Source organism: Myxine glutinosa, chromosome 8, assembly GCF_964187855.1.
Source record: "Myxine glutinosa chromosome 8, kmMyxGlut1.1, whole genome shotgun sequence".
In the NCBI taxonomy this organism is placed as follows: Eukaryota; Metazoa; Chordata; class Myxini; order Myxiniformes; family Myxinidae; genus Myxine; species Myxine glutinosa.
Window position 1 is genome coordinate 128,970,807 of NC_136268.1, and position 16,792 is coordinate 128,987,598.

The following is a 16,792-nucleotide window of genomic DNA, read 5'->3' on the forward strand; positions in this document are numbered from 1 at the left end:
GTGCAAGACAGGAGATATGGAGAAAGAAAAGGCCGACAAGCCGATAACCATTCCCCCATGGGTAATCACCTGTCCTCAGGCCTGCTTCACGGTGAAAGATATTGTTTAAGGCCAAAACCTTTGATTCCACAACATCAAACACACATGGAGGATTAAGGTCACTCGTCTAAACTGACAAAGCATTACAAAGGCTGCTCATCGTGTACAATTATACCCAGCTGGCATCTACATATATGCATTATAAAACACTTATACCCAGCTGGCATTTAATTTTAGAGGCCATGTTGAAGATGTCAATACAGCAAAGGTTGCATTTGATGGTCATGAACAGAGGATGCACTGATTTATCTCCTGCAAAGAGTGATCACAGGTAAGGCTCGGAGGGGGTGGCAGGGAGGATTAATTGGCTCTTATTAGAGAGATCTCCATGGAGAAGTACCATAAATCACCATTCAAAAATACTGTGCAAAAGCTACATGGATTTTCAAATGTTCATATCAACACAAGTCTTGGAAAGCACTGTTCTCCTGAACTTAACACCCTCATTGTTAAAGCAAAATGCTTATTCAAATCTTGTGCAACAATGCCCATTGTTTAATATCTGTAAAGTAAGTGGATACAAGAGAGTAGGTCTTTGAGAAATGATTGCCCCGGACATGAGTCAGGATATAATTGGCTAAGCTACTGTGCATTGAATGAATATAAATAAAAAGTGTTATAAAAGAAGCAATAAATGGTGATTTGTGATTCTTGGCAAGTTCACTGGGGCTAGTCACTGCCAACAAAACCTAGGGGTTGGATGGGAGAGGAGAAAGGGCAGCCTAGAAGCAGTGGGGGAGCCAAAGGATATAAGTTTTTGTGTTCCAGAAGGTAATGTTATCCACTTTTGCTTTTACCTCTCCTGGATGCATGCCAATTTTGATCCCTGCAAAAGCTTGGCTGTGTTGACTACTGTGAAATAATAAAATAAAAGACAATATATATATTTTAAGAATCTGAAAAGCTCGAGTTTTGTTAAAATATTTTTCTTTAGATTTCTCCATAGTTTCTATTTTACAAGCATCCAATTGGGAACAAAATAAATAAATAAAATAACTCAGTAAATATTATGCCATTGTGCGCTAGGCTCATCGAGACTGTAAATGAATCATGCTGGTCCTGGGAAGGTCAGTGATTAAGACAGGCAGGAGGCAGATGTTTCCTGGTCCAGGAGTGATGGAGAGGAATTTTTTCAGGCAATGAGGGGATTAAGGAATCCATAATGTCTCAGAGTAGTGTGCAGGTGTGTGGAATTAGGTGCTGTGTGCTGCACACAACTCATTGATTGTGGGTTTAAACTTCATTCTTGGAATGTATGCCTTCGTGCTTCTTTTACTTGGTCAACCAGCTGTGCAGGTGCACAATGGTTGCCTGCAGTGGTGATTTTCTTTTTCTTTCACAAAATGGCTGCTTCTTGGAACACATAATAAATATAGTGGTTTGTTAAACTTTAAATGTTGAATTAATGGATTCCTTTTTCTTTTTTTTAAGTTATTGCAATATGTTTGCTGTTGGCTGATATTTAAAATGCATGTATCCATTGAATTAAGGCACTCCTGACCATGTAGATTTTTATTTTATATCTGATATTGTATGTTTCTTATGATGCACTGCTGGGTTTGTATTAGACTGAGGAAAAGAATACAAAAATGAAGACAACAAATAATGCGAAATAATCACAAATTTAAATGGTCATAATTAAGTTGGGAATGCATTGCTACATGTTCAATATAGTCAGTCACTTTATTTTCCCTTCCAGTAATCTTTAAAATCACCATGAACATCTGGATTAAAGTGGCTTTAATATACATCTTCAAGGAGTAACACACAATTTAAAAAAAGGTATATTTTGCCCTCTTTTAGACGAATCCAACATATGAACTTCTTGGCCCAATGTTGTGCCACCATTTTGCGGTGGGTGGTGTAAGTAGCTCAGAGCTTTGGCTCTGAGTGAAACAAAAAGGGCAACACGATTTACCTTTTTAAAGTCCATGAAATAATTTAAATTGATAGAGTAACTTTTCCCGTCATTGGCGACGGGTACTTTTGCTTGTTTTTCCATTTAATAGGGACTGGTACTTTTGCGAGTATTCTCCTAATAAAGGTTTTTGTCCCCCGTCGCACAGCGTAGCGAAAGGGGGATTATGGCTTTCCCCTCCGTCCGTGTGTCCGTCCGTCCGTCCGTGCGTGCATGTGTGCGTGCGGGCGTGCGTGTTTGCGTGCGGGCGTGCGTGTTTGCGTGCGGGCGTGCGTGCGTGCGGGCGTGCGTAAGCGAAGGACCGCATTCAAATTTGGTGTGTGGGTGCAACCCACGTCAAAATCCAAGATGGCCGCCGCCATGTATGTCTGATGCCATGTATGTCTGAACCTTGTGAGATGAATATCTTGAAAAATAAGCGAAGTACCAACTTCTAATCTGGTGTGTGGGTGTATCTCGGCATAAGGAAGATCGCTGTTGAAAATTGGGTCGCCACGTCAAAATCCAAGATGACCGCCGCCATGTATGTCTGAACCTTGTGAGATGAATATCTTGAAAAATAAGTGAAGTACCAACGTCTAATTTGGTGTGTGGGTGTATATAGGCATAAGGAAGAACGCTATTGAAAATTGGGTCGCCACGTCAAAATACAAGATGGCCGCCACCATATATATGTCTGAACCTTGTGAGCAAAATATCGCGAAAAATAAGCGAAGTACCAACTTCTAATCTGGCGTGTGGGTGTATCGAGGCACAAGCAAGAACGCTGTTTAAAATTGGGTCGCCACCTCAAAATCCAAGATGGCCGCCGCCATGTATGTCTGAACCTTGTGAGATGAATATCTTGAAAAATAAGCGAAATACCAACTTCTAATTTGGTGTGTGGGTGTATCTCTGCATCAGGAAGAACGCTATTGAAAATTGGGTCGCCAAGTCAAAATCCAAGATGGCCACCGCCATGTATGTCTGAAGCTTGTGAGATGAATATCTTGAAAAATAAGCGACATACCAACTTCTATTCTGGTGTGTGGCTGTATCTAGGCACAAGGAAGAACGCTGTTGAAAATTGGGTCGCCACGTCAAAATCCAAGATGGCCACCGCCATGCATGTCTGAACCCTGTGAGATGAATATCTTGAAAAATAAGCGAAGTACCAACTTCTAATTTGGTGTGTAGGTGTATCTCGGCATAAGGAAGAACGCTATTGAAAATTGGGTCGCCACGTCAAAATCCAAGATGGCCGCCACCATATATACGTCTGAACCTTGTGAGCGGAATATCTTGAAAAATAAGCGAAGTACCAACTTCTAATCTGGTGTGTGGGTGTATCTAGGCATAAGGAAGAACGCCATTGAAAATTGGGTCGCCACGTCAAAATCCAAGATGGCCGCCTCCATGTACGTCTGAACTTTGTGAGCGAAATATCATATCATAGCATGTTTTCTGCGTCTTCCACTTTGTCAACTCGCATCACTTCACCGACGGGGGACCTAGGCGTAACGCTTGTTTTTTTGAAAAAATGATGATAAAAGTTTAAATGAAAAAAACCCGTTGTCACCTGGACAGACACACGAAATCTCAAATGGTAAATAAATAAAAAACCACCAAGTGAATAACATAGGCAAATAAAAAAAATGGCCGTCCACGCTGACGTGCGTGACACGGCTGTGGTGAGCAGGCTAATTAAGCTGATTTCTAGTAACTAACTTTGCGCCTTGATATTTTGATCCAATTTATTAATTATTTTCTCCATATTCTCACAATAAAGGCTTGTTTACATTTTTATGACAGAGTTATGCCCTGCACATAAACACACACACACACACACACACACACACACACACACACACACACACACACACATACAAGTCACACACGGAGGTGGACACTTTGAGACCTGGGAGGCCTCCGTTCCACTTTCTGAAACCGCATATGGAGATAACAACCAGCCACACCAACAACACTCATACACACCACATATGGAGATAACAACCAGCCACACCAACAACACTCATACACACAAAGACACACACACACACACAGTGTGAATTGAAAAACCCCATCTCCTGTTGCGCGGGCCAGACAGGCTCACAATAATTTGGCATAAGAAGTTACAAGGTATGTGATTTAGTACTTATATCATTGTCAATCCAATTCCTTATTGTAAATACGCAAATGTGCATTTATTTGTAAAAGTAACCATCAGGATTATGCTGATGATCATACTGTACTGTCAGACAAGTCACAAGTCATAGTAACTTGTGCCTATCATAGCCTTCAAATGCTGCACAGTCACTGTAAAAACTCTTCGATATATTGTTGGTAGTACTCGTACAGTGTTCAGTCACCAAAATGCAAGAATGCTTCCAAGATAAATCGATCCACAGGGCATTACCCTGAATCAAGATCCAAAGAGGGCAGGGTGCAATGGTCATGCAGATTTGCTTCAAGGTTATTTTCCACTCCTCTTTTGAAACATTCAGTCCGACACATAAAACAATATGACCCATCTTCCTTTGATGCTACACAGCAGCAATATTGGCATTATTCCTGCAAAACTAAAGTTGGAATTATTGTGTTGTCATCATTTTTATTAATCATTGCATTATGTTTCATTCGACAGCACAATGGTGGCTGCGTTATTTTTTCCAGATGCTCTGGATAATACTTTCAGATTAGCCAGCCAAGAAGCTCATTTTGGTCATTTTGATGACATTGGATTGCTTTTCATATCACAATATGGCACGTCTTTTTGTTGATGATCACACTTTTGCTGATCATGGATACATGTACCGGTACGAGGGCACTTCATGATTTATGTGAATCTGCTCTGCGGGGAAAAATGGCCTCCAAAGGTGGTTCAGTTCAGTTCAATGGATGTTTCAGTCTATTGAACTTCTAGGTCTCATCATCAGATATGACATCTTGTGGGCTGACCATTTTGCAAAGTAGGTCTCCAAAGCTAGCCCCAGACTTGGTATCCTCCATCATTTCAAGTCATTCCTTGATAAATCGGAACTGCACATACCCTACAAGATCACCTTTGTGTATCCTCCGTCATTTCAAGTCATTTCTTGATAAATCGGAACTACACATACCCTACAAGATCACCTTTGTGTATCCTCCGTCATTTCAAGTCATTCCTTGATAAATCGGAACTGCACATACCCTACAAGATCACCTTTGTGTATCCTCCGTCATTTCAAGTCATTTCTTGATAAATCGGAACTACACATACCCTACAAGATCACCTTTGTTCATATTGCTCAGTGAAGTATTGCTCTGCCTTATAGGTTTGTGTCTTAGCATCACATCAGTCTCTCCTGTAATCCTTGGCTGAAGCTCTCGACATTATTGGCAACTTCTGCAATGAAGCCGATGTACAAAGTTTGTTTCTCTCATATCGCACACCGGTCGGTGGCACTTGTGTGTTTTTTTTAATACTGACTCTCGATCGTCTCGTCTATTTATTTCCCTTTTCTGTTTCAGGCATCTGACCATCCACTCCCCCAGCATCTGCGTGTTCTTTTAGTCATCCCCTGCTGGTTAAACTCATCATAGAATCATGTACCTTTCAACTTTTTTCTTCCTTTTTATCACTTTTGTATAACTATATCCTTGAGGCTGTGGTTCTTTCCTACTCTTCCCCCCAGGCCTTCAAATAGGTGGCGCACTACAATATCCTGTCATCCGCCATCAATACTCACAATCTTTCCTACTGCCATTAACCCTACCTAGCCTAACCATCTAACTTTCAGGTTACCGTGTTCCCTCCCCCCTCTCTTTTCTCTACCCTGTTCTTTCATTACCCTGCTGGCTCCCTGCCTGCACCTTTCTGCCTTCAAGCCAGCGTCTATCTAAATCGCGACCTTGAGAATGACTAATTGGGGAAAAGAATGGCCCATCAGCAACAATCAAAAGAAGACCCACCTGCTATAAGTATATGTCCAGGTCAAGGTCCCCCTCTTTTTATAACCTGGTTATGGACCAAATACCATTACAAGAACTCGATGGCATCTGTCTTCATCGTCTGGATATCACTCCTTAACTTGGTTGGGATAAGTAAATTTCTGGAATTGCCAAAAGAGCATCCCAGCGACTTGATTGATTGTATCAGGCTTGCACAATACTTCCCTCCTGAGGCGCCGCTCCACCTGTACAATACCACCATATTACCAGTCATGGAATACTGTAGTCACATTTGGGCAGGTTCTCTGACTCGTCTTCTGTCCCTTCTTGACAGAATGCAATGGTGAGTTGTTAACCTGGTAGGCCATGATCTGGCTTCATCTCTGTAACCTCTCTCGGTTCGATGCTCTGTGGCCGCTCTCTGTCTCTTCTACAGGTACTATTATGGAAGATGCTCAAAGGGCCTTTCACTACTTGTCCCTCCTTTACATACTTTCACATGCTCTTCACGTTTGGCAGCCTCTGTTCATCCCCACACTGTCTGTGTTTCTAAGGTCAACACAACAACAACATGCATTTTAAGGCCATTTTCCCTGCTAGAGCGGGGGTTAGCCTGTTGTCTTTTTGAGGCAATGTTTTTATGGCCGGATGCCCTTCCTGACGCCAACCCTTTTAGTCGCCTCTTACGACACGCAGGGATTCGGTGTACCTATTCTAAACCGGGGTACACACCGGGTAAAGGTCAATTTCTAAGGTCAACACAGTACGGTATTCCTCCAGATTTTCCCACACTGCCAAACTCTGGAATTACCTACCTGCAACCTGTTTCACAGAAATATACAACCTTTCCCTGTTTAAGAGATATGTGAATAGGTTTCTCCTTTGCCATTGATTCCACCTTCTCACAATTTCTTTTTTGTAGTCCCAACCTTTCAGTGGCATCAAGGCCTTGTGATGGGCGAACTCCCCATAAATAAGAGTAATAATTTCTGACCACTCAAAGAATATGTGTGGCATTGAGTGTCCTAATATTGAAGACACAAAAGACCATGTCCTGAAATGGCTTTATACCTATCCCAATGATTTAATGCAGCTACGACATCAGTACCTGGCACTATCACATTAAAGGGACAAGTGTGTATGTATAGCAGAGGAATACTTTGAGAAATAGGTGTAGTTGTGGTGAAGAAAAGAACATAAAATTGCTAAATAGGTGAAAAAAAGTTTCATAATTTATACTTTATTTTTCTTTAAAAAGTAAAAGCCATTTCGACCATAAAATTTGCTTCGCATCTTTTGAAATCATAATTAATGTGCTTAATTTTCATGCATTTGTTATTTTTGAATGTTAGTATTTTTAGAGTTCCTCTAGATGTTTTATTCATTCTCACTCAGCCATGTGTTATCAATAATTAAAAGTGATCCCATCGATGTTTCAAATTAAGCATTTCCCTTTCTCCAATCATGTCTTGCTTAACCTCATAGCATTTTCAAAATGTTGTTAAATATACACATACAGCTGATCATTCTTTACTTGATTCCATGTAAATGTAGTTTTTTTTCCTTATAGTTTCTTTGCATTCCCTCTTATAGTGGGGCGGCTTAGCCCAAATATTCAAAAGAATTGTGCATTTTGTGAAACAAGCACCAAATTTGGCACAAATGTACATTAATATGTTGCGAACATTTTCAGATATTGGGCCACTTGAAATTCCGTAATTTTTTTTTTCACATTTTTTCAAATTTCGTAATTTCAAATTTTTCGGGTGACACCGTCACAATTTCGGTCTTCGAGGCCGGCCGATAGGCAAAGTGTGACCGGAAGGGACGAGGTTCTCCTGACCACGTGGCCCTCGATCTGGGAAGCGAGAGGCGTTCCATTAGTGGACGCGCCCCTCACGCCCGACTTTTGGGCGGCCCCGGCAGGCCGTTTGTTTTGACGTTCCGTGACAGGCCCCGCACCCCCACCTCCGGGCCGACCGGAAGCTTGTGCTGAGTACATCATACCTGAACAACTCAGTGAGGCAGAACACAGCAGTGCACACCAGGGTGACCCCTTCAGTGCATAAACCAATTAACCTGTCCACTGCAGGGCATATAGAAATGAAGTTATTTTCTGCATATAATAATAATATAAGTTCAGTTCTATATAACAATTTCTGTTATCACCACTACCACTACAACTACCACTACTACAAGCTTTGTCTGGAATTTTGTGGACTAACAGACAAACAGACATACAGACAAGCTGGGATCAAAACATTACCTCCTTCCACCATTGAGTGTAGAGGTAAACATCATGGAAATTATATCATGCCCTAGATTTAATTCATGCTTACCCGTGTATTTGCTTCACTGGTTCACAAGGTCTTTTGCATACATGTAATTCAGACTCTCGTCTTCATTGCTGACCACACAATGTTCGCAACATATTAATGTACATTTGTGCCAAATTTGGTGCTTGTATCACAAAATGCACAATTCTTTTGAATATTTGGGCTAAGCCGCCCCACTATATCGGCCGGCCTCGAAGACCGAAATTGTGACGGTGTCACCCGAAAAATTTGAAATTACGAAATTTGAAAAAATTTGAAAATAAAAATTACGGAATTTCAAGTGGCCCAATATCTGAAAATGTTCGCAACATATTAATGTACATTTGTGCCAAATTTGGTGCTTGTATCACAAAATGCACAACAGGTTTGCTATGCTGCTACACTATTACCTCTAAAATGAATGCATCATCTATGTGATGCCCTTTTATCCTACTCGTATCACTTTCATCAAAGCTACACTATGATGTTGTGCATATGGAATGACAACATTAAAAAATTTGAGAATAAATTTCCACAGCGTGTCAACGCTCCGCTCATAATGAGGATGGAAATACTAGAAAGCAAAAAGGAAGAAGATTTATTGCTTCATAGCTGGCACATATTACCCCATTGATGTCTGCCCATTTGGCACAAATTTAGAATCTGTTTCTAGTCCAAAATGTTTAAAGTATATTAAAACAAAAATGTGCGCTTTATAAGCAATTGTTGAAGTATGCACAACCTCATGGTCACCTCCTTTTTTTCAGGGTCAGCGTGGATTTGAAGGAACAATGGGGGTTCCAGGCATGGTGGTAAGTTTCTAAAACAGAGTGATCTGGCTTCGCCCGTGTTCTGACGAAGGCCCAGATGTCTTGATTCTTTGCTGCCTTTGGTATCTAATCTCAATGTAACCTACCTCGTAGATTGAATTTGGTCACTTTGAGGCAAAGTAAATATCATCACATTGAGGTTATTAAAGACTTTCCTTCCCACTAGAGAGAAAAAACGACTTTTGCACTTTAATTTATCCTGTTTCTAGTCCATATATACAGTGCCTATAGAAAGTCCACACCTGCTTTCCAAGTTTTCACCTTTTGTTGCCTTATAGCCTGGAATTAAGTTGCATTGAAACAGACTTTTTCCACCTTTATTTACACACTAGCGGTAACCCGTGAAAATCACGGGCATAAATAGCGTTTATGTTCATACAAACTAACTTGTTAAGAAGTGATTATTACCATAAATCCACATATTTAACTTGGTGCAGCATTTTATGTGCCTGCCGCCTTCCCGCTTCCATTCAAAATAATTGTGTAAGTTGGCACCAACATTCATTCTGGCGGATCTCCTGAATATCGCTTTGTATTCAACTGCAGTATTGTCTCTTATAGTGTGGTTACTGGTAAGTATCCCCTTTACATTTCTGATCGCATTTATATTTGTATTAAAAGGCGTAGCATGCCTCTCGAGTCGCTGCGCGTCCGGCACACATCGGGACGTCTTCTTCTTCTCCTCGGTATCAAGTGCAGCATCTCACTGTGCGTAAAACAAAATGGCGTGAGTTATTCAAAACTTTTCACTGATTTTCAGCTTTTATTCCACACTCATAGACATTTGGAGACATAGGTATGCTTATATGGAAGGGTTAGTCATAACTACATAGCATCACACATATCTTAGGGCGACAGGAGCAATAGCTGGAGAGAAGTTCCGATTACAAACTTCAGAAATAAGCGTTTTAATGATATAGATAACCCACAACTTCCAAGTGAAAAACAAATTCTACAAAATTCAGAAATTTAATTAAAAATACAAAACTATAATATCTTTGTTGGATAAGTGTCCACTCCCCTGAGTTAATTAATACTTGGTGGAATCATCTTTTACAGCAATAACAGCTGTGAGTCTGTTAGGATAGATCTCTACCAACTTTGCACACCTTGATTGGGCAATATTTGCCCATTCTTCTGTACAAAACTGTTCAAGCTCAGTCAAGTTGAGTGGGGTGTGTTGATGGACAGCATTCTTCAAGTCGTGCCACAGATTTACGATTTGATTTATGTCAGGGCTCTGACTGGGCCACTCTAGGACATTTATCTTTGTGTCCCTTAGGCACTCCAGTGTAGCTTGGGTTGTGTGCTTCATGTCGATGTCATGCTCAAAGGTGAACTTTCGTCCTAATTTCAGCTTTCTTGTAGAGGGCATCAGGTTTTCCTCTAAGCCTCTAAGGTTTTTCTGTATTTTCCTCTATCCATTTTCCCTTCTATCTTGACAAGTGCTCCATTCTCTGCTGTTGAGAAACATCCCCATAACATGATGCTGCCACCACCATGCTTCACAGTTATTTTGTTCACAGTTCTTCACAGAAGGTGTTCTTTGGGTCATGTGCTGTATTGGGTTTGGGCCAAACGTAACATTTTGCATTTAGGCCAGAAAGTTCCATCTTGGTTTCGTCAGACCACAAATTTTTTTGCCACATGGCTTCAGAATCCCCAGAGTGTTTTTTTTGCATACTTCAAACTGGACTCAAGGTGGGCTTTTTTGAGTAATGGCTTCCTTCTTGCCACCCTACCATACAGGCCAGACTTGTGTAGTGCTTGGGATATTGTTGTCACATGCACACAGTGACCAGTCTTTGCCCTAGAGGCCTGTATTTCTTTCAAAGTTGCCATTGGCCTCTTGGTGGCCTCTCTGATCAGTCTCCTCCTTACTTGGTCATACAGATTGGAGGGACGGCCTGATCTAGGCAGGGTCTTGGTGGTACCATACACCTTCCACTTCTTAATGATTGTCTTGACTGTGCTCCAAAGGCTATTCAAAGCCTTTGAAATATTTTTTATACCCATTCTCTGATCTGTGCCTTTCCACAACTTTATCCTGGATGTCTTTTGAAAGCTTCCTGGTTCTCATGGTTGCATCTTTGCTGTGACATTCACTACCCAGCAGAGGAAACCTACAGGGACAGCTGATTTTAATCTGAAATAATCAGAATCACTACAATTTAACACAGGTGGAGGCCAATTAACTGTGTGGTTTTGAAGGTGATGGGGAGTTTGGGGGACGGGGGGACGGGGGGACGACGACACCGATCCAACCAAGATGTTCTAGTTTTGTGTTTTTAATTAGTTTTATGAAATTTGTAGAATTTGTTTTTCACCTGGAAGTTGTGGGTTACGATGTTTTAAATAAAGGTGGAAAAAGTGTGATTTAATGCATTTTAATTCCAGGCTATAGGGCACCAAAAGGTGAAAATTTTGTAAGGGGGTGTGTAGACTTTCTATAGGCGCTGTATAAAGTAAATGGTGGCTTATTTTTATTGACTTTTGGAAATCTTCCAAAGAGCAAGGAAGCGTTTGTATTTTATTCTATCTAGCAAGGATTGTGAAAAGTCTGTAATTATTCCAAGGTTACAATCTATTAATTTTGCTTTTCTGCTTTGTCATAAACATATATGAATTAGGTATATTTTCCAATAGTTGCCATGACTGTCCAATTTTTAACTACCGACTTGCTGGCAAAATATCTTTGGTCTTCTAAAGAATAAGTTAGCACAATGGGTAGAACTTTTACAGAACTATGACTCAAATATTATTGGTAAAATGTTGGCCAATAAACTGCATTCGAAATGGAAAAGAAACTACTGAATGAAACTAACAAGACCGATGGTCTAACACGGCGTAGCCTGGGTAAAAAAACAACGAATAGCAAACGACTACCAATAAAATCCACATTCCTGTGCCACCTTCAGTCGAACCTCAGGCATTGACATCACCTTCTCTATATTTTCATGCCAAACAGCATCATTCATCATTCCAATCACAAATTAATACTATGGTATTAATATATGAAAATATAATGTTAGATCATGATTGTATTGAGATATTAAACCAGCGAACCATCCTCATCTGTTCACTTCCGGATTCGGGAGCAAGGTCTGTGTCAATCACATTTCAAAATCATAATTATATTGAGTAATTTCTGAAACCTCCTACCCACCTTACGACACCCGCTGGGACCCCAAAACGTTCCACAGAAGGTTGTTGTCCCCCGTCGCACCGTGGAGCGAAAGGGGGACTATGGTTTTCCCCTCCATCCGTGTGTGCGTGCATGCGTCCGTGCATGTGTGCGTGCGTGCGAGCGAACGTGCGTGTGTGCGTCCGTGCATGCATGCTAAGCGAAGGACCGAATTCTAATTTGGTGTGTGGGTGCAACCCACGTCAAAATCCAAGATGGCCGCCACCATGTATGTCTGATGTCATGTACAGTATGTCTGAACCTTGTGAGCGGAATATCTTGAAAAATAAGCGAAGTACCAACTTTTCTAATCTGGTGTGTGGGTGTATCTAGGCATAAGGAAGAACGCTATTGAAAATTGGGTCGCCACGTCAAAAATCCAAGATGGCCACCACCATATATATGTCAACCTTGTGAGCGAAATATCTTGAAAAATAAACGAACTACTAACGTCTAATCTGGTGTGTGGGTGTATCTACGCATAAGGAGAACGCTATTGAAAATTGCGTCGCCACGTCAAAATCCAACATGGCCACCGCCATGTGTGTCTGAACCTTGTGAGCGGATTTATCTTGAAAAATAAGCGAAGTACCAACTTCTAATCAGGTTTGTGCGTGTATCTCGGCATAAGGAAGAACGCTATTGAAAATTGGGTTGCCACGTTAAAATCCAAGAAGGCCGCCGCCATGTATGTCTGAACCTTGTGAGCGGAATATCTTGAAAAATAAGCGAAGTACCAACTTCTAATCTGGTGTGTGGGTGTATCCAGGCATAAGGAAGAACGTTATTGAAAATGGGGTCGCCACGTCAAAATCCAAGATGGCCGCCACCATATATATGTTTGAACCTTGTGAGCGAAATATCTTGAAAAATAAACGAACTACTAACTTCTAATCTGGTGTATCTACGCATAAGGGAGAACGCTATTGAAAATTGGGTCGCCACGTCAAAATCCAAGATGGCCCCTTGCGTCTTCCACTTTGTCAACTCACATCACTTCAATGACGGGGGACCTAGGCGTAACGCTTGTTATATTTCCTTTTGGTAAAATATGCAACTGTAATGGTTACTAAACACGTCCCTCTGTCATGTGACCAGATCCTCAGCTATGATTGGTGTACGTTTGTATGCTGACATACGGACAGACAAACTTTGTTCTAGACGGCATTGCCATATGGGCTACGCCGTAAAAATCTTTATACAATCAACAAAACACAATCCAAAGGTGTATAGGTGTGATTAAAATAACATTAGTTAAATAGATTACACCATCAAGAAACCCTTACTTTTCAAATAGGTGGGTTTTTTTTTTTTGTCTTTTATACTTGTAACTCCTGTTTTGTTTACACAAGTACACCTGCTCATTGTGGCAGAGACAGGGGGAGGCCTGTTATTATCCTTATTATTATTGCCAATTATTATTACTATTACTTATGTTAGATTAGTCCATTGAATGGATCAGAACATGCATGATATGATAATATGTTAGATCAGGTCATTGAAAGGATAAGAACATGCACGATATTATAACATGGTAGATCAGGTCATTGAAAGGATTAGAACGTGCATGACATTATGACATGCTAGAGCAGGTCATTAAAAGGATCAGAACGTGCATGATATTATAACATGGTAGATCAGGTCATTGAAAGGATGAAAACATGCATGATGTGATAATGTTAGATCATGTCATTGAAAGGGTCAGAACATGCATGATATTATAACATGGTAGATCAGGTCATTAAAAGGATCAGAACGTGCATGATACAACATGTTAGATCAAGTCATTGAAAGGATGAAAACATGCATGATGTGATAATGTTAGATCATGTCATTGAAAGGGTCAGAACATGCATGATATTATAACATGTTAGATCAGGTCATTGAAAGAATCAGAACATGCATGACATTATAACATGTTGGAGCAGGTCATTAAAAGGATCAGAACGTGCATGATATAACATGTTCAAGTCATTGAAAGAATCAGAACATGCATGATGTCATAATGTTAGATCAGGTCATTGAAAGAATCAGAACATGCATGACATTATAACATGTTGGAGCAGGTCATTAAAAGGATCAGAACGTGCATGATATAACATGTTCAAGTCATTGAAAGAATCAGAACATGCATGATGTCATAATGTTAGATCAGGTCATTGACAGGGTCAGACCGTGCCTCACCATTCTAAATTCCCGAAAGTAATATTTACTTCCTTGAACTCCATGGCAATGGCAGGCAGGGTCATGTTATTAACCCTTGGCGGTTGTATAGACATCAGTAGATCTACGATCAGGAGCGATCTTCGACGTGATAAGCATGGACTAATGGCAGAATTTCTCCAAATTTATTTCAGTTATTTGTCAAACAGCATTATCGACCATTTTAAAAGGTAATCAAACGTGTTTGTGGTTTATAATATTTTTACTTCCTGTGGAGGCCGTTGCTCCCATGGAAATGCCATTATAACTATGAGCTATTTATACACCTTATCACTGCAGGATAAATGTCTTGGGGAAGTCAGACATTATTAGTATTAATATTGTTTTGTAATAACATTAATAATATGCAATTATCATTAATTTTGTTATTAAAAGTGTCTTTGGAAAAATGCCACGATAAAATCTTCTTTGGAAAAACGCCACAATAAAGCTAATTTAACATTGATATACACCTCAACATGCAACCCCATTGACGGCAATGGCGGAGAAAACTTGCTCGGTGGAAAAAAAACCCTTGGGGAGGGGGGCAAATTAATGCGCTACAACCTTCATTGTGTGACCCATAGTCATCCTGTCAAGTTTGGTTGAGATTGGTTAAGTAACGACAGAATGTATTGCGTTCAAAAAATCATCAGACAGACACCAAATTGCGTATTTTAGTATGATTTGAGATTGAGATTAATAAATCAATATATTCGGTTAACCTCCAAGGGTAAATCATCAAATCCTGTAGCACATATTTTGACCAGCTACGTATGATGAACACTTTGCCCAATAATTACATGTTTACTGGTGTCAACTGTACTGTATACCAATTTAAAATGCCAAAAATACAGTTTTTAAATGATGAGTTTTAATGAGGAAGAAGAAGAAGACCACTCCTTTTGCATATTCAGATGCATAGGGCTGCCAAAGTAGTTTCCTAGGTTAGGAGGCACCATCCTGGATGGGTCACCAATCTGACATAGGATACTTGAATGGCTCATTCTTCCCAGTAAACTGGTACTCACTTTGCCAACCTCGGAGGATGACAGGCTGAGTCAACCCACCTGGGGTTAATTCTATGGCATGACAGGGACTTGTGAACTTAGGACCCTGGAATCTCAAGCCAGCCACCTTAAGCATTAAGTCAATACAAGGCTTGAGATTTAAAGAACTATATTATTAATGTATTTACTTTTTTGCCTAGGGGGATGCTGGCAAGATGGGACCCAGAGGAAAAGCTGGGCCAGATGGACCCCCTGTAAGTATTTCTTTACGTATTGGTTAGAAAAATGACTGCGGATCAGCTCTTTTCTTCTTCTACAACCTGATGGATATTCTTCGTTGCTCTTTCTCGGGACATTGCAAGTTAATGCGGAAAAGTTGAATGCCTTCACGTACACTCTTGCATCAAAGAATATGTGGTGCATTTGGAAAGAATCGTCATGAGTTTCTTTCACCTTGATACAGAGTAAGAAAACATGTTCTGCAAGAGCAGCTTTCTTGCAGCTGTGAATGTGCAACTGCACTTTGTAGGTTCAAACTTCCATGATATTCATTCCATTACAAAAGCTGCTCTGCATTATCCTGAAGTTATGATGAAATTTGTTGACAAACACATCAGTTCTCATAGAAAATAAAATTATATTTTTGTATCATTTTTGGGGTTCACAAATATTAAGTATTTCAGCCATGTTTTGGGATCGCTTGAATGGTAATGATGTTTGTGGTTAAGTTGGCATGACTACCAGTACTGTATTTTCCGGTGTATTGACCGCTCTTTTTATCGGCGTTAAAAGTTGGAAGTGCAGTTAATACACAGATATAGAAAAAAAAATCAGTCTTAAAAACAATCATTGCTGAATTTCAATTATATTGCAATTCTCATTCATATACCAGTAGATATATGTTCTACATATCAGCACTTCCAGTCCTACATCATCAAGCATTGCTGGGAGCATGAATTTTATTTTATTTTTGAGGGTGAAAAACAGGGGTGCGGTTAATACATGGTCACGGTAAAGTAAACTGGAAAATACAGTAATTAAATGTTACAATTAAATGTTGCAATACAATTGGGTGGGCATTCCGTGTGCAGCCACCCGGCTGCTGGTTGCATCATTTCTGTGGGCGCGTCTGCCGCTGGTGCAATGCCTCTCTATAACCAGTTATCTGGTACTCATTTTGCCGACCTCTGAAGGATGATCAGGCTGAGTCAACCCCACCTGGCGTAAATTCAACGGGATTCAATCTCATGATCTTAGGATACCAAGCCCGCCACCCTAACCATTAGGCCAACACCAGGTGATACAATACAATTAAATGTCAGTAA

The 16,792-nt window shown here is 40.4% G+C and overlaps 1 protein-coding gene across 1 annotated transcript in view; it reads left to right on the forward strand.

The window, feature by feature from the left end:
- LOC137433187 (uncharacterized) overlaps positions 1 to 16,792 on the forward strand; it is a 275,834-nt gene that overhangs the window by 58,676 nt on the left and 200,366 nt on the right. The window contains exons 10-11 of the mRNA XM_078783996.1: positions 9,009 to 9,053; positions 15,668 to 15,721. Coding sequence (XP_078640122.1) covers positions 9,009 to 9,053; positions 15,668 to 15,721 — 99 coding nt within the window. The remainder of the gene's footprint in view (positions 1 to 9,008; positions 9,054 to 15,667; positions 15,722 to 16,792) is intronic.